Source organism: Malaclemys terrapin, chromosome 6 (assembly GCF_027887155.1).
Source record: "Malaclemys terrapin pileata isolate rMalTer1 chromosome 6, rMalTer1.hap1, whole genome shotgun sequence".
Taxonomy (NCBI): domain Eukaryota; kingdom Metazoa; phylum Chordata; order Testudines; family Emydidae; genus Malaclemys; species Malaclemys terrapin.
In genome coordinates this window covers 95,005,993-95,025,641 of record NC_071510.1, presented here as the reverse complement: position 1 = coordinate 95,025,641, position 19,649 = coordinate 95,005,993, and the positions used below count along the sequence as shown (strand labels likewise).

Genomic DNA, 19,649 nt, shown 5'->3' with positions numbered 1-19,649 from the left:
GCTAGTGCCTACCTGTTCTCCACCGTGCTGTGCCCCAGAAGCGGACAGCAACGGGTCTGGTTTCTAGGCAGGAGGGCCACAGGACTCCGCACACTGCCCCTGCTCCGAGCACTGGTTCTGCACTCCCGGCCAATGGGGACTGGGGAAGGGAAGGATGGTGCCTGCGGGCGACAGCTGCGCAGAGCCACTTGTGCACCTATGTTTAGGAGCTGGACCTGCTTCTGGGGTGCAGCACAGTCCGTGGTGCCAAGACGGGTGGGAAGCCTGCCGCTGTGCTGCTGACTGGGAGCCGCCAGAGGTAACCCCGTGCCCCAGCCCTGAGCCCCCTCCAACCCGTAACTCCTTCCTGCACCCCAACCCCCTCATCCTCGGCCCCACCCCAGAGCCTGCTACCCCCACCCCAGAGCCCTGACCCCCTCCCGCAGGCCCCCCCCCACCCCAGCCCTGAGCCCCCCAACCCCTCATCCTCGGCCCCACCCCAGAGCCTGCTACCCCCACCCCAGAGCCCTGACCCCCTCCCACACTCCAACCTCCTGCCCCAGCCCTGAGATCACCCCCAACCCTGATGCCCCTCCTGCACCCCAAACACCTCATACCCGGCCCCACCTCGCAGCCCTCACCCCAACCCTCTGCCCCAGCCCGGAGCCCCTGCCCCAGCCCGGAGCCCCTCCCACACCCCAAACCCCTCATCCCTAGCTCCATTGGGTCGCAGGCGTCAACAATTTTCTTCAACTGGCTCCCCAGAAAAAAAGTTTGAAAGCCACTGCTCTAAAGGCATAGAACCACCAAAGGGCTCCTGTATCATCTCACTTTCCTGCTGGCAGCATAGGGGACATGTCTGAGATGCCTCTATGTTGGATTGATCCCCAGCTGCAGTTTCAGCTTCTCGGGTTACTCTAAGCTGCTATTGAGGACGGCTCCTGTTCACAACAACCCAGTACGGGGTGTGTGCAAAAACAAGCTTTCCACCACCATCAGACTTGTGCTCTCATCCTACACTGCACTATATACGCCTTGCAATAGCCAAGTGTCTGACCCATGATTTCTTTGTATTAAATGTGGTGTAGCATCAGGCATCCTTGAATGAGACTTTAAGTTTAAAAATCATCCCTGATATGCTACTAGGGGAACAGCTACTATGGGTCACGTGAACTTGTTTCAACCAATTGGATTGTTTGGCATTACGAGGATATAATACAGATATAGAGATGTTAAGTATAATATGCACATGCACTTAGAGAGGAGAAAAGCATGGAAAATGTTTCTTGCCTTGGATTCAGATTTAAAATATGCTTTAGATAGCATGGTCATGGAAGCTGAAACAAAACCATCCAACATCTTATCTTTCTTCTTGCCCCATTGTGCTTATTGTCGCATTCTGGTTCTTATATAGAATTCACTGATCTGGTGATGTTAGGTTTTCTTGTGGGGTTAGTAACAATTGCAGAATATGAAATGAGTGGATTTTTAAAAAACTTTCTGTCTTCCTAAAGAGTCTGTGACATTTTAATGTCTGTCCTTCGTAATAAAGGACCAATATAATCTCCTAGGTTAAAGAAATCCACGTGGCTTCTCTCATAACAGAAGCGAGAATATGGACCATGCTTTTCAGTTTTTATACGTTTGTTCCTTAGATCAGGGGTCCTCACTGTTTCAGAGTATAGATTACATTTTAATACAGCAACCCCTCAAAATCAGACTGCTCTCTCATTTTTGATTGTGTAACATTCCTGAGGCAGCTACAGCCATTGCTTACATGCACAAGTGATATTAGGTAATTATTTAATGTAATTTTAGGCTGTTTCTCTATGTGATTTATTAGTTGGAAATGAGGAGAAACCAGTTCCACATGACCAGCAAGTGCTCTGTGGACCACAAGCATTCCCCTGACCACAGTTAGTGAAATGCTTCTTTACATTTTCTTCAAGATACTACAAAGATGATGTTGATATGGAAGCAGTTTTGAGAAAAAAATTCCATTGTAGAAGGAAAAGCATCATTGGTCTGATTTTTCAAAGTACTAAGCACCCAAAAATCCTGCTGATGTTGTTATAAGGTTTGGAATCAGGCTGGGGGCGGGGGAGGTATTTTTTTTTCTATTAAAGGGAAGCATACATTAATTTTCCAGCATTCACATTTAATATATCTTTTTGAATTCAAATGCTATTTTAGTAAATGAAAAGAATTGTATTCATTATGGTGTATTTCTGGAGTTATTCCCATCATCCTAGCCCATGGAGAAAAAGAGTGACGCTTTAATCTACCCTTGCCACCTCTGCTACTCTTGGCCAATAGGGAACTGATTTGAATGTTCTTCCCCATTGACTTGTCAGTTTCTACATCAATCCTCTGGGCCTTTGTGGAAGAGCACTGAAGATTTCACCTCTGTACTTTTTCCTCCAGATCTTCAAGGAAGGGAAGCAAAGTTTCCAGTTTCCCAATCCAACTTCTCTTCTCCTTCTCCCCCCTTCCTTCCTCTCTCTCCCTCCCTCCCTTCCCTCCCTTTCTGACAGACTAACAGGATATACACATTAGGGGCAGGGATATACACATTAGGGGCAGGGACAATGTGGTTGAGTACCCACATTTTGATTCTTTGGGGTATGTGTTTTATTAAAATGATGGTGGTAGAATTTTGTCTACAGTAGTTTGGCATGTTGTTAAAATGGTGATGCTGAATTTTTGCACAAACTTATTAGAATAATAAAAAAACGTGAATGGATAGCTTGGTTGATGGAGTAGGGAAAGGGCAAACATTTATAATATTTTCCCTGGAACCCACACTATTTGGATGCTACATCTCACTCGTTTTTATTCTGAGAAAGTAAATATATATTAAAACAAGAGCTGTAGAACTAAACATGCCACAAGTATACATACTTACATCCTGGTGTACTTTTAATTATAGCTCAAGTTTTTATGTGCAGACAGGCCCTTCCACCAATTAAAATAGTGTTTATGGTATCAGCTGCAGCATTGGAGCCGGGTCCTACAGCCCTTACTAAAAGGAGGTATAAACCAGCAGTGTTGGATCTTAAGTCTTTTTCACAGGATCCCAGAGAAAAGTTGTGCTCTGAATAATGAGGAAAATGCAGTTGTCATGAAAGCACCACCAACTAGTAATAAAAATATTTTTATTGGCTGAAATCAAACTATATGGAATAAGAGATGCTTACTTTTTTATGTATTAAACTCCTACTATAGACAATATTCATTGTTTAATTTTGAAAGAAAAGTTCATTTAAACACAGTGTCCCTAGTGCTGTCTTGAATTGGCCTGCCATTTTGATTTGCCAGTACCTTTCTAGGAACAGACACTGGCTAATTTTGGAAATCCTTTATTTGTTACATTGATTTGCAAGATGTTTCCTTGAGAATAAGATAATAATACATTTTATATTGCCCTTGATCTTTAATGTAGGTTTGTTTTTAAACAATAGTAACCATGCATTGACTTGTTTTTTTTCAATATGTGTCTTGTATTCTAAACATTTTGCACTGTTTAATTATCTCATATTTGGTAAGGCTTTTAGCATAGTTGGAAAAAGAAACTTTGTTCCTTTTGTTCCATGGCTGAAAAGTCACACACATGTTTACTGAACACTATAATTTTTACCCACTTTTGGCAAGTGTTCTACATTCGCCTGACTTTCAACTTTGCAATACTCTACATTTTTTAATCTTTACCAGGTCCTGCAATTGCAGCACAAGGAATAAAAATGATAATGTAAATGTAATAGAAAGATCCCTTCTCCACCCCCAGAAAAGAGGAAGAAAATGACGATGAAACAAATTTATAATCCAGATTGCTTCTTTTCAGAATGTTCCTGACCAAACAATGTTACCACAAAGCTCTACGCCACTCCTTGGCTCTTGCTTCTACCAGATGACAGGATCTCAGGTTCCCAATGGTCAACCTTCTCTGATATGTTTTGGAGAATCACAGATCCTTTGAAGCTTAGGTGTTCAGGTGGGCCTTCCTATGAGCTTTTCCCACCAATTTGTAAACACTGAAACCCCCCAAAAATGTGAATAAGAGAGCTGCCCAGTGTAGTTTGCACTCTGGCCACTTAAAATAATCCATTCAAGGGACTCCTGAACAGGTGGATCACAGTTGGCCATTTCCTGTCCTGCAGAACTGTGCCTTCCATAGACCAGCCCTTTTTGATATAGATCCCAAAACCCCAACAGCGGTCCAAGAACCATGCATATTGAGAGCAGTAGAAAATATATGCCAGATGGCTTGTGCTTCTAATTGAGCGGCATATGCTCAAAGGGTATAGTCTACACCTCTAGAATACCAGAGCTATTCAAATGCAAGAACTTGTTGAAACCAGCCCTGTATGTTCTTTGCATGCTTGGGCCATGTGCCTTATATGCTATACTGTGTCCTGCTTGTTTCCCCTTTTTGCGTCCTTTTGTGTACAATTAGACTATTATACGCTTCATACTGAAGTATTTGATAACTGTTTTAACACCAAATTACAAATTCATTTCCTAGAGGAAATTTTCTAGAATTGAGCGAAAGATGGGACAAAAACTTTTGATATCAAGATGGTTATTTAATGATAGATTAAATAAAGTAATATCAAAGCAGGTTTTAAAAAAAACTTTTCATGTATTCCCTATGATACTTCAGAAACAAGGACATGAAATATTCCAGTGCTAGATGCAGTCTCTCTCTTTTTCCTAGGTATGTAGTATATTTTTTCTTTTTTTGGATGAAAAGAGAACATTTTCACATAACTATAAGTAATCCGAAAGCTGCATTTTATCGTCTTTTATAAGCAATTCTTATCCTAAATATGAAAGTAAAATGAGAAGCTGACAAGAATTAAAGTAAAACTTCAATTTAAAAAATCAGGTATAGATTATTTTTACCACCACTTAAATACAGTTTTACTTTATAAGATAGAATATTTAGAAGATAATGGATAGGACTGAGGTACGCCAATGCTCACTCCCTTCAAACAGATACAAAATTGATTATATGGAATACATCCACCTGATCCTCACAGACTACAACAGCCCTACATCTCTTGGGATTTCACAAAAATGTAGTATGGACAAGAGCCCTTGAGTTGAGTTGTGAGGTCAGAAATAAACGGAACCACGTTGCATTTAACCAGTTAAGGTGATGTCTAATTGGCTATAAAATAATGGTTGAAAGTTGTAGAGTGGTCTGGATCTATGGCTATTTCCAACAATGTCCTGGAGGTGAGATTAATTCCACTGTCCTAATCCAGGATAGCTCTGCATCAAAGTTCTTAGATTGTGAGCAACACTTACGCTTTATCTTTAGTTCTCCAATTTAATCACACATATTCCTGAGCATCATTTTGCCATAGGCTTAGTTTACAAACTTTGGAATTCAGTAAGTTAACACTTGAAGCTGAACATGAGCAAGACAGAGGTTATGCTGGTGGATAGAGTAAAACTATCTGGAAGAGTTTGGTCTGTGGATGCAATGTTGAAGGTGCATGCCCACAATTGGGCAGTACAGTGGATAGGTTAGGAGCGCTCCTGGATTCTTCACTAATACCAAGCTCTCACATAGCAGTCTTTGCAAATAATATTTTGTACCATCTCTGCTTGGCTCAGCGACTCTGTCCCATCCTGGTGAATGATGCTTTGGCCTCAGTTATTCAGACCTTTGCCCCCCCACAGCTGCACTGCACTGCCATATACCTGGGCATGAAGCCTTCGGCATTTAGGAAACTCCAGCTAATATAAAACACTGGGCCAAGTCTCCTCAGCAACAAAGGCTACTGCAAACATATCACACCTGTCCTCTGCTCTGTACACTGGCTTCCCATGGAATTTCGAATCAAGTTCAAGGTCTTCATGTTATCTTAAAGGTGCTCAATGGCTGAGGCCCAGATTATCTAAAAGATCCACCACAGCTTGAAGATAAAGTCCAAGGCTGTGAACTTTGCTCTTCTGGCACAATGGAACTTTCTACAATAAGAATAGCACTTTCTTGGGGGTGGTCCAAGACTGGAATGAACTCCCAGAGGAACTAATAACCATCACAAATCTCATTACCTTCCACTCTAAGAGCAAGGCATATTTCTTTTGTCTTGCCTTTTCTCATATAAACATATAACTGTGTGTGTGTGTGTGTAAATATATTTTTTTAAATCCAAAGTAAAACACTCCACTGCACATAATCTTCCCCTGGGGAGGGGATGAAAGAACAAACACACAACTTATGTTAGTCACATTGCTTAATGCATTGCTGGAGGGTATTCAGATATTATGGTTAAAGGTGCAGTATAAGAACCTGTATAGAACAGAATAGTATATATGCAGGCCATGTGCTGCTAAAGTGGCTTGTTGAGAGGTTGGATGCTCCAGCAGAGTCCATAGGAGCATTCTAGTGCCTTCATGAGACTAAGCATGCACTGTAGTAGAGGGGTGAAAACATTATCTACTATCTGGATCAGACAAAAATGTTTCCTAAAGTATTATGTGCTCCCAATATCGCTTTTCCCAAAATAGTGAAAGTTATGAGGTCAGTTCAACAAATCCATTTTCAAGCATGAAAGGATGAAATGGGCCTTAAAATAGAACAGGAGAGTCACTACCATCAACCCATCACAATGAAGTCTAAAATATTGTTTTATAGTTGTCTTCAAAGCTAGGTACAAGGTCTTGTTTCCTTAGCTGCTTCATTCAAACTAAAACTTTACAAAATTAAACTTTTAGTAGAGGGCTCTTCCGTCTAGCAGACAAAGACATAAAAAGATCCAATGACTGGAAGCTGAAGCTAGATAAATTCAGGCTAGATTTAAGGCACAGTTTTTTAACAGTGATGATAATCACTGAGATCTTGTGGATTCTCCATTACTTGAAGTCTTTAAATCAGAATTGGATGATGCTCTAAAAGATGTGCTGGGTGAAATTCTGTGGCCTGTGTTACACAGGAAGTCAAAACTAGATCATATTGGTCCTTACTGGCCTTAATGTAAAAACTGCCTATTGCTGGTAAGGGTATTCATTCAAATCCAAGATTTTTCTTGAATTTAATTTCTCATATGACTGTTTGATTAAAAAATTAAATGTAAGTAATTTTGTTACGCAAGAAGGAAAGCATTTTTGGGGTAGCCACAATTTGTTCACAAGCTTATATACCATATTTTAGTACATAATTATCTTCCATAAAGACAGTGTTGATATGCCCCTGCTTTAATAGAAGATTTTAGAAGTTGTTTAAGAAAAATTGTTCTCTTTAACCTCTGAGGCTAGGGTAAGAAGCAATGGGCTTAAATTGCAGCAGGGGAGGTTTAGGTAGCGCATTAGGAAAAATTTCCTAACTGTCAGGGTCGTTAAGCACTGGAATAAATTGCCGAGGGAGGTTGTAGAATCTCCGTCATTGAAGATTTTAAGAGCAGGTTAGACAAACACGTGTCAGGGATAGTCTAGGTAATACTTAGTCCTGCCTTGAGTGCAGTGGACTGCACTAGAAGACCTCTCTAGGTCCCTTCCAAGTGTTCGATTCTATGAAATATATGATTGCTATTAGAAACTGTGCTTGTTAGAATCAGTCCCAATATCATTCTTTCTTCCATATTTTTAATATTTCTTAGGTTTACTGTACATAGTCTTTTTTAAAAAGAGCAAAATACATTCTCCCTCATCCTTATAACAACCTTTTATGTACTTAAAAACTGTTATCATGTCCTCCCTCAGTCTTTTCTTCTCCAGACTAAACAAACCCAGTTTTTTCAATATTCCTCATAGGTCATGTTTTCTAAACCTTTAATCATTTTTGTTGCTCTTCTCTGGACTTTCTCCAATTTATCCACATCTTTCCTGAAATGTAGTGCCTAGAACTGGACACTAGGCCTCAACTAGAGTATTATCAGTGTGGAGTAGAGCAGAAGAATTACTTCTTGTGTCTTATTTACAACATGCCTGCTAATACACCTCTACCCCAATATAAAGTGACCCGATATAACATGAATTCGGATATAACATGGTAAAGCAGTGCTCCAGGGGGGCAGGGCTGAGCACTCCGGCGGATCAAAGCATGTTCGATATAATGCTGTTTCACCTATAACGCGGTAAGATTTTTGACTCCCGAGGACAGTGTTATATCGGGGTATAGGTGTACATCTGACTTGTATTTAGCTTGTGAGCCACTATGATCCCCAGCTCCCTTTCCAGAGTACTCCTTCCTAGGCAGTCATTTCCCATTTTGCATGTGTCTAACTGATTATTCCTTCCAAAGTGGAGTACTTTGCATTTGTTCTTATTGAATTACATCCTATTTACTTCAGACCATTTCTCCAGTTTGTGCACATCATTTTGAGTTTTAAACCTATCCTTCAAATTTAAAGATGAATTGCACTCATATAGTAATGATAAATGTTTTTCCCTTATTTAAGATATTTCAATTTTTATCCAGTTTTGTAATTGTCTACAAAGTTGTATGGTATACGTTATTGGTAGACGTATAGTGCAGTTTCATCCTTCTAAAGGAAAAAAAAGAAAACTCTACATTTCTAGTTAATTTGCCTTTTCGATACTTTTAGTCACTTGTTTTGCCAGTTGCTTCTTAGCAGTTTGTGTAATTTATTTTAAAATTTTTGAAAAGTTACTTGACAATGTGTTCAACTGAGCATTAAATAATGAAAACACTGCAATATAGGTGTGCCCTATGCTTATCAAGCAAATTTCCTGTTTAGCTAGTCCAGCTAAAACATTTTCCTGTTGTTTTCCAGTGTTATCCAAGATAAATTCTGTGGCATCATTAACATTTCTGTGGAAGGGCTGCATGATGTTATGACTGAAGATCCTGAAACAAGAACATACAAAGAGTAAGTGGAAAATCTAATTAACTTGTGTGTGCTGAATTTTACTAGCAGTTTAAGATTTGCACTCTCTCTCCCCCCTCCCCCCCCCCCCCCCAGAAAAACTGCTTTGGGGAGTTGAAACATTTGCATGTTTTGAAGAAGTCTGTTTTCACAATAGTATATTTTTTTGTATGGGGTTTCATGGGAGTATTGAAGCATGAGGAAAGTATTGTAATTTTGTAACAAGCTTTGAAGTAGGAGTAGACTAAATTAGACTTTGGCTAATAACTTCATCTGCCACATGGTTTTACAAATTGTGTGTGATTTGTAAGACCATGTGGTAGGTAAATGTATGAGGCAATGTCTAATTTGTAAGGCTGTTGATTAATTGCAGTTAACTCATGCGATTAACTCAAAAAAATTAATCGCAATTAATCACAGTTTTAATTTCACTGTTAAACAATACACTACTAATTGAAATGTATTAAATATTTTGGATATTTTTCTACATTTTCATATAAATTGTATTCTGTGTTGTAATGGAAATCAAAGTGTATATTATTTTTTATTTCAAATATTTGCACTGTAAAAATTATAAAAGAAATAGAATTTTTCAATTCACCTCATACAAGTACTGTAGTGCAATCTCTTTGTTGTGAAAGTGCAACTTACAAAAGTAGATTTTTTTTGTTTTGTTACCTAATTGCACTCAAAAATAAAACAAAATGTAAAACTTCAGAGCCTACAAGTCCACTCAGTCCTACTTCTTGTTCAGCCAATCGCTAAGACAAACAAGTTTGTTTACATTTACAGGAGATAATGTTGCCCTCTTCTTATTTACAATGTCACCAAAAAGTGAGAACAGGCATTTGCATGGCACTTCTGTGGCTGGCATTGCAAAGTATTTACATACCAAATATGCTAAACATTCATATGCCTCTTCATATGCCCACCATTCCAGAGGACAATATTTAAATAAATGGTATTCTATTATTTAACAGTGCGATTAATTGCGATTAATTTTTTTAAGCTATTGACAGCCCTATTAACTTGGTCTCTTATTGTATGGCTTTTCATGAGCATGTGTGCACTTACACCCCTACATATATATTAAAGAGCATTTGGTTTATAAATTATATGTACTTCATTCAGTGTTTCTCCTAAGGTGGTATCAATGAAACCATAAGTTTTTCAGGCTTGTTCCCAAAGCAACAAAGCTTGCCTGTTGAGACTAAAGTGTATAAAATGGACATAAAATGACCTTGAGTTATTGCTTAAAACTATGTGCTTTTGCAAAATATCCTGTTTCTAGTATTTGGGGTGAAAATCAAGACCGGATGAAATTTGGTACCCAGTTTACAGCACTGGAGAGACTGGGAGCCCATTCTACAAGAGTAACCCTTCCTCCACAGCTTGTTTACATAATAGTATCTGCATCTTAGATGTAAAAGTCTTTATTTAAATGGTCCTTATCCCTCTTCATGAGAATTACTGTGTGCTAATCTTCTACAAGCCATGTCTGATGAAGCAGTTTCTTGAGAGAGAAAGGAACGTTACTAATCAGTAACTGGAGCTCTCAAAATATATTGTTGCTGCAGATCCACATTGATCCATCCTCCTTCCTTGCTTCTTGGGAGTACTGCAGCTAGTTTAGATGAAGTAGAGAAATGAATACTTATGTGATGAGGCCTGGTTCTTGGGTCCGCAGATGGAGGCACACACATGCCCGGATGTTTAAAATATGTTAGAATGGCTGTGGAATTGCAAGGCAAGTGTGCCTCCTACAGTGTCTCTCTGCAGAGGCTATCTATTTTAAGAACTCTAGTAATTGGTAAGAAATTTTCCTTCTACGGAGCACTGTGATTCAGGTGTTTTCAGACTTACAAAGGATTCCTTAACAACCTTAGAAGTACTTCTAAGTTGCAATGTATTTATGGTCAGGCAGAGCCTCTGTAATTCTGAATGTGCTGCTCTGCCTAAATGCATTAAAACAACGTATATGACAGAGGTATTTCTGAGTTTAAAAATACAAATGTAGGTGTTGCTTTCCCACATCCAATTCCTTTATGCCTTAATTCTCCTTATACATTTACAATGAATTACAAAAATAAATAAAATAAATAAATGAACAATAGTGAAGAGTAAATCTTTTTGTTAATGGAAAAAACAAAGACTAGCAATAGCACATCAGCATAAGCAGTCATCATATTTTATTCCCCAAGCAGAGGCCTTATCAGCTACAAGAGAGAGAAAGCAGGATTTTACATATAAACATCTTCCTATTGACAGCACTCACAAATATGTATGAGGGTGAAAAATCTGTTCTTCAGTGTTATTGTACTAAGGATATCAAAATACAATTTATTCTAGAAAGCAAGAGTGTCATTATTGAAATTTTCTCCAGCATGTTTATCTTCTGTCAAGTTAGAGGATGTCTTAGCTGAAAAATAATTTGATTTCGGTTTATTACTTTATCTTGCAAAAAATCAGTGTTGTTCAGGCTCATACATAATATACACTGTTCCTCTGTTTAATTTAGCAGCTTTAATTTAACAGGGATATTAAACAGGAAGAAGTTAAATTCCATTGTATATTTTAACCCCCTGCTGAAAAAATTAAAAAGCGTTCCCTTTGAACTACATCAAACACATCCCTGCAAGAAAAAACAGAACTTTAAAACCCAGAGATAACACATAATTTCTGGATGTAGAGGCTCTCTACACTAACATCCCACATACAGATGGAATACAAGCTGTCAGGAACAGTATCCCTGATGATGACACAGCACAACTTATTGCTGAGCTCTGTGACTTTATCCTCACGCACAATTATTTCAAATTTGGTGACAATATATACCTCCAGACCAGTGGCACCGCTATGGGCACCCGCATGGCCCCACAATATGCCAACATTTTTATGGCTGACCTGGAACAACGCTTCCTCAGCTCCTGTCCACTCATGCCCCTTCTCTACCTACGCTATATTGATGACATCTTCATCATCTGGACCCATGGGAAGGAGGCCCTGGAAGAATTCCACCATGCTTTCAACAGCTTCCACCCCACCATCAACCTCAGCCTGGACCAATCTACACAGGAGGTCCACTTCCTGGACACCACCGTACAAATAAGCGATGGCCACATTAACACCACCCTATACCGAAAACCAACCGACCGCTACGCCTACCTTCATGCCTCCAGCTTCCACCCCGGTCACACCACACGATCCATCGTCTACAGCCAAGCACTGAGGTACAATCGCATCTGCTCCAACCCCTCAGACAGAGACCAACATTCTCAAAACTACGATACCCACACAAGGAAATAAAGAAACAAATCAACAGAGCCAGACGTGTACCCAGAAGCCTCCTGCTACAAGACAGGCCCAGAAGAGAAACCAACAGAACTCCACTGGCCATCACCTACAGTCCTCAGCTTAAACCTCTCCAACGCATCATCAGTGATCTACAACCCATCCTGGACAATGATCCCTCACTTTCACAGACCTTGGGAGGCAGGCCAGTCCTCGCCCACAGACAACCTGCCAACCTTAAGCATATTCTCACCAGCAACCACACACCGCACCATAACAACTCTAACTCAGGAACCAACCCATGCAACAAACCTCGATGCCCACTCTGCCCACATATCTACACCAGCAACACCATCACTGGACCTAACCAGATCAGCTACAACATCACCGGCTCATTCACCTGCACGTCCACTAATGTTATATATGCCATCATATGCCAGCAATGCCCCTCTGCTATGTACATTGGCCAAACTGGACAGTCACTACGCAAGAGGATAAATGGACACAAGTCAGATATCAGGAATGGCAATATACAAAAACCTGTAGGAGAACACTTCAACCTCCCTGGCCACACAATAGCAGATGTAAAGGTTGCCATCTTACAGCAAAAAAACTTCAGGACCAGACTCCAAAGAGAAACTGCTGAGCTCCAGTTCATTTGCAAATTTGACACCATCAGATCAGGATTAAACAAAGACTGTGAATGGCTATCCAACTACAGAAACAGTTTCTCCTCCCTTGGTGTTCACACCTCAACCGCTAGCAGAGCACCTCACCCTCCCTGATTGAACTAACCTCGTTATCTCCACACTGATATATACCTGCCTCTAGAGATTTCCATTACTTGCATCTGAAGAAGTGAGGTTCTTACCCACGAAAGCTTATGCTCCCAATACTTCTGTTAGTCTCAAAGGTGCCACAGGACCCTCTGTTGCTTTTCACATAATTTCTTCATCTCATCAGCTCCAAAATTCAATGTCAATCTGACCAAAAAAAAAAAACAAAAAACAGTTATCACAATGAAAGCAGAGTGTGATGTCATAGCTGACATTGGTTCAAAATATGGATCATCCATTTTAAACAGATCCTTCTTGTACCAGTGAAGAGAGCATGGAGCTTAAGCATTATAATGCAGGAATAAAGAAGATCTTTCTATAGGAGAGGAGCATTCCTTTAATTTCAAGCATCTCTTAGATATAATTTAAACACATTGAGGGGGCTGATAATTAAGTAACTCTGTCAGTATGGAAGAGAAATGTACAAAATATAAATGGATTGAATATTTTGTGTTTTCCATTGCAACACAGCATATCTGAATACCATATCAAAACAGTAATCTGTGTAGCCTGATATCCTGTCTCTGACAATGACCAATTCCAGATACTTCAGAGGAAGGTTGCAATAAACTCCATAGTAGATAAATAAGGATAAACTGCCTGATAGGGGACATTGCTTTCTAACCACTTTGTATGTTTTTAATTGGTTTATGCCCTAAAGCAGGAAGTCTTTATACCCGGTATAAAAGAACTAGTTTTTTACCCAATGTAATGTACCTATGGATGTTCCCATTTTTCATCCGTGTGTGTAAACTTTGTGACAATGAGTTGTACAGATTAAGTATGTGCTGTGTAAAAAAAAGTATTTCCTTTATCAGATTTTAATATATTATTTTAAATTTCATGAAATATTCTGAGTTCCGCTCTGCTTCTCAGAGGTTCATTGTCCTGAATTAAAGTCTGTTTGTTCATGTAAAGAAGCAAGTTTACTTGCTGTACTGGTTTGTGTAAGTCACCTAAACTCCATGCTGAGGTATGAATCAAATCCAATTTCTGTTCCACTGGTTCATGAGTCATTACCAGAGCGACGAGTTGTGTGGTTAGAACTTACTAACATTTTCTGCCTCTTCATTTTGTGTAATTTCTGAAAGTATTATTTCAGCTATAAGTGGCAAAGTCTGATTTTGTTAACTGCCAGATTGTCCATAGCACTTCTACCTTCTTACTATAGGCTTTTGCAAAGAGCTCTGTGGATTTAGTTATTTTATGGTTGGTAGTTTGTTACTAGATAAGAATCTCTCTCTAATTGTCTTCCCTGGTGTTTATTACACACTAAAGGAACTGGGATAAGGTTGTATTAGTGTTTTGTCAAGGGCAGTTTTTGTTCCCCCCTCCCAGAGACAGTTTATTTACTATCCCCAGTGAAAAAATACTCAGAAATCTTAGACTTCACTTATAATGCAGCCTGGAACCTTCATTGGCAACGTGGGTTTACACCACAATGGTGCAGACTCCATGGCTTATTTTAAACATAAAACAAGGGGAGCCCTTGGGTTCTGTGGTTGCTGTTCAAACACACATAAGGATCTGTGAACTAACCAGTGTCCGAACTGATGCGAGTCTTGTGATACATTTCCCAAGTATAGCGATGTCCTAAGAGAGAACAGTCTAGAAACAAAGGGGACTGACACCTTCTTCAGTAGCTCATTGAGGCACACTTGGACTGCAGCATCTTCACCACAGTGGGCTTATTACATTATTTATTGGCTCATCATGATTTTGGGATCGGAAATTAGCAGCCCCACATCCATACGTGTGCCTTTCATTTCATTTCTACCGATCTGCATCTCCTTTTGAAAATTACTTTCTTATTCACCAATTCACTTTTATTAAAGACCCTAATCACTTTTTACCATAATATAAAGAACCTCTGAGAGCCATTTTTAAAATGCATGAAACATTTGTGACATGTGAAATACTGGGATTATATAGCACTGTTATTAAACTGAACCTTGAAAAACCTTAATGAAAGAACCAAGAAGGCCTGATGGTACGAACCAAGCCCTAAGCATCTGAAATTTTTTAATTTTACTTCAAAACCTGACTTAAACCAGAGACTTAAATAGAAAAACATTTGAGCCCTCTCTAACCACAGTAACTTCTAAATCCATATGTCTATTTAGTGTAGCAAACATACAAACTGAAAAGGGACTTGGTTTTATATATGATGTGGGAATACATGTTTTAAAAACTGGCTCAATATATTCTAGCTGACAACAAGTTGTCTAAGCAGGTTGGCAATTTAGAAAGGACACTATTGCCTCTAACAGTGGAAGGACCCCTTTGCAATAAAACAGGTACCGATAAACCTCTTGAGTGACATGGGATCCTTTATGTTATCTATTGATATCCTGTTGAGGTAGCTACTGTTAGAAAGCAATGGTAGTTTTTAAATAACTTATACATATTTTTCCATTATCTTGAATACCTAGTTAGTCTGCCATTTATTTTTTGAGTATTTTAATTGTTAGTGTGAATTTACAATATGTGTATTCCTGTTCTTAGCTGCATGTTGATGTCTCATTTTGAGGAGCCCAAAGTGACAGAAGATGAGGAACCTCCTACAGAACAGGACAAAAGGAAGAAGATGGTAGGTTCTTGATATCTTTAGTTAAATGTGTAGAGTTATAATTTAATACAGTAGTCAACCGTAAGTCTTTGCCACTGGATTTGGTTCATCCATTGTTGTCATTTATAGTACGCATTAAAAACTCTGATGCCAACTGAGAGGTCAGGAACCTTCAGGACAAACTGCATACCATAGACAATTATACTTTTGCATTTTTTTCAGACTCTAAAGTCTAGTAAAGAACAAAATTGTCAGACACATAGATGAACATAATTTGTTGGGGAATAGTCAACATGGTATTTGTAAAGGGAAATTATGCCTCACCAACCTATTAAAATTCTTTAAGGGGGGCAAAAAGCATGTGGACAAGGGGGATTGAGTGCATATAATGTATTTAGATTTTCAGAAAGCTTTTGACAAGGTCCTTCACCAAGGGTTCTTAAGCAAAGTAAGCAGTCATGGGATAAGAGGGAAAGTTCTCTCATGGATTGGTGACTGGTTAAAAGATAGGAAACAAAGGGTAGGAATAAATGGTCAGTTTTTAGAATGGAGAGAGGTAAATAGTGGTGTCCCCCAGGGGTCTATACCGGGCCCAGTCCTATTTAATATCATCATAAATGATCTGGAAAAAGGGGTAAACAGTGAGGTGGCAAAATTTGCAGATGATATAAAACTACTCCAGATAGTTAAGTACCAGGCAGACTGCTAATTGCTACAAAAGGATCTCTCAAAACTGGATGATTGGGCAACAAAATGGCAGATGAAATTCAATGTTGATAAATGCAAAGTAATGCACATTGGAAAACATCATCCCAACTTTAGACCCCGTCCCAATATAAAATGATGGGGTCTAAATTAGCTGTTACCACGCAAGAAAGAGATCTTGGAGTCATTGTGGAGAGTTCTCTGAAAACATCCACTCAATGTGCGGCAGCAGTCAAAAAAGCAAACACAATGTTGGGCATCATTAAGAAAGGGATAGATAATAAGACAGAAAATATCATATTCCCTCTATATAAATCCATGGTAAGCCCACATCTTGAATACTGCGTGCAGACGTGGCCGTCCCATCTCAAAAAAGATATATTGGAATTAGAAAAGGTTCAGAAAAAAAAAAAAAAGATTGGGGTATGAAACAGCTGCCGTATGAGGAGAGATTAATAAGACTGGGACTTTTCAGCTTGGAAAAGAGATGACTAAGGGGGGATATGATAGATGTCTATAAAATCATGACTGGTGTGGAGAAAGTAAAGAAGGAAGTGTTATTTACTCCTTCTCATAACACAAGAACTTGGGGCCACCAAATGAAATTAATAGGCAGCAGGTTTAAAACAAACAAAAGGAAAGTGTTTTTTCACTCAATGCACAGTCAACCTGCCAGAGGATGTTGTGAAGGCCAAAACTATAACAGGGTTCAAAAAAGAACTAGATAAATTCATGGAGGATAGGTTCATCAATGGCTATTAGCTAGGATGGCCGGGATGGTGTCCCTAGCTTCTGTTTGTCAGAAGCTGGGAATGGGTGATAGGGGATGGATCACTTGATGATTACCTGTTCTGTTCATTCCCTCTGGGGCACCTGGCATTGGCCACTGTCGGAAGACAGGATCCTGGGCTAGATGGACTTTTGGTCTGACCCAGTATGGCCATTCTTATATTCTTAAAGAAATGCTGCGAAGAAGTGATGGGAGTGGGGGAGAGGGAGAAAAAAATCCTTCAACATGTCTTCCAGTTTTTGCCTATGTCTCAAACAGAAACATTACTAAGGATTTCCAAACATTTAGTCTTTCTTGCAGAATAGTTGTTAGAAACTTGAAACATTTTCTATCCTGTAGAACAGAAGTGACAGTTTATATCTGTAACAATTTGTTTAATTCATATTTCATTCTTTGGTAGGAAGCCAACATCTTATATAAACATTTGACTTTCCTGTTTTTGGTATATGGTTCACAGTTTCCTCAGGTGGTTCTTAATTTCCTTAAATTGTATGCTAATTTTAAGTAGAGCCAATTAGTGTTTTAGGTCAACTCTTTGCATATTAATCTAGCTAAATCCACTTTTCATTAAGACTGCAGTATCCCTAATTACAATAATCCCATTCAGCTGTTTTTAATTTTGTTTTTAATTCTAAACTTCTGTAGTGTTTTAAGTTAATTAGAACATACTAATTAAAAAAAAAAGATAAAACAGTTTCACAATCCACAAAAATATTATCCTACTATTATCCATAGCAGATTTTTTTATCCTTTTATGATGATAATGGTTTGGTTGCTTTAATAGAGCCAAATTCAGTAAGAATGCAATGCTTGTAAATTATTTTTAAGACCTGTTTGCAACAAAATTCTATGCTAAGTGCTCCCTTTTTTGGCAGCAGGTACCCAGACCCAACAATGGTAGTTCAGGATATATTTGCTGTTGTATAAAATAATCCACTTCTTCCCTTCCCCTTAGTCGTTGTCTTCTATTCCAAGCTTGAATTTTTGTTCTTCCTCCCTAGGTTTTTTTCCCCCCTGGTAGGGTACTGTTTTATAGAAACCGTCATCTGAGCTGTCATAGACCAAGCCACAGAATGACATTGTATGCCATTCACCTTTTAATTTATTTTCTGTCTCTCATTTGAGACAATGCAGACTCACTGCCAACTAGGTTTTCCAAGCACTGGCATTTACAAGAAACCCACTATATTATATAGGGAGCTAGGGTAGGTTAACATATTTCTTTCAGGTAGGAAGGCAGTAGCATGGTGAAGCAGAGGAGGGAGTCCTAGATAACAGGGAAATCCTCAGTGGTAACTGGTAATCATCCTAGCAGTCACAGTAAGTGACAAGAGAAATCTAGGGTCTACACTTCTGCAACTGAGACACCGAAAGCAAATTTGCCAGTGAGAGGGAATGTATATCTCTCTAGTGTAATTTTGTTATTTTATTAGACAAAATATTTCTTTGTGCAACAGAACATTTAGATAAAAGGACTGAATCTGCTATGCCAAAAATCATTTTTTGAAAATGACATCATGATATTAAGCATGTGCATTTCTTCTTTTGTCTGCATTGTTTTATCAGCTGACTTCTAAGAATGAATGGTGGTTCTTCAAGTGCTTGCTCATGTCAATTCCATTCTAGGTGTGTGCGCGCCCACATGCGCCGTTGTCAGAGATTTTTGCCTTAGAGGTATTCGTAGAGCCAGCTGTGGCACCACATCGAGTGCCGCACTTGTGCGTCAGTATATCAGGTGCCGCCAGCCCTGTGCTCTCTCCATTCCTTCTTACCGCCTGTGGTGGTTAGTCGGAGCGCTTATCTTTACATAGCAAGGGCTAGTGGTTTTGTCTCTCCTGACTTTGAGTCTTAGGACCTTGTAAATAGTTGTTTATAGTAGTTAGCGTTAAGTAGTTGTTAAGTGTAGTTAGAAGTTAGATTCCCAGCGGGGACTTTGCCCCAGGTAAGGCATGTCCCAGTCTCCAGTGTTTAAGCCCTGCGTGAACTGTCACAGGCCTATGCCTGTAAGTGACCCCCACAGCAGCCTCCTCAAGTGCTTGGGGGAGTCACATGTGAAGGACAAGTGCTGTATTTGTAAACATTTTCGACCCAGGACTCAGAAAGATCAGGATAATCGTTTGCGGGGTCTCCTAATGGAGGCGGCCCTTCATCCGACTTCCGAGCCGTCCTGACAAGACTCGCCTAGTACCTTGGCCTCAGTGTACAACGTACCACTGTCGCCAGTGCCCAGAAAGAAAATAAAGAAGCCCGAGACGAGGCAGCGCTCTCCATTTCCACACTGCAGATCTCCAGCAATGTAGCTCAGATCCTCTGGGGCTCACCCTCGGTCTCCGGCACCACAGTTGCGATCCCCACCATCTCAACTCAGATAGCCTTGGGGAAAGCGTCAGTCTCCATTTCTCCGTTTGTCCTCCCGCTGGTCGTTCTCAGCCCAGCTCTCAGTCGCCTGCCCTGTGGGAGCGCTCCCCGTTGCAATTCCAGTCCCCCTGGCCCTGGTCTCCTTGATACCAGCACCGATCCTCTCACTCCAAACACCAATTTCCGGCAGCAACGGTCAGCAGACAGACACTGGCGTTGACGGCCCCACCATGGTCACTGGAAGGTGATTCCTCCAGCACGGCAGGGCAGGTCAGCCCCTC

At 39.8% G+C, this 19,649-nt stretch overlaps 1 protein-coding gene across 1 annotated transcript in view; it reads left to right on the top strand.

The window, feature by feature from the left end:
* Positions 1–19,649, top strand: part of IPO11 (importin 11) — a 230,789-nt gene that overhangs the window by 193,806 nt on the left and 17,334 nt on the right. The window contains exons 27-28 of the mRNA XM_054033042.1: positions 8,727–8,822; positions 15,452–15,536. Coding sequence (XP_053889017.1) covers positions 8,727–8,822; positions 15,452–15,536 — 181 coding nt within the window. The remainder of the gene's footprint in view (positions 1–8,726; positions 8,823–15,451; positions 15,537–19,649) is intronic.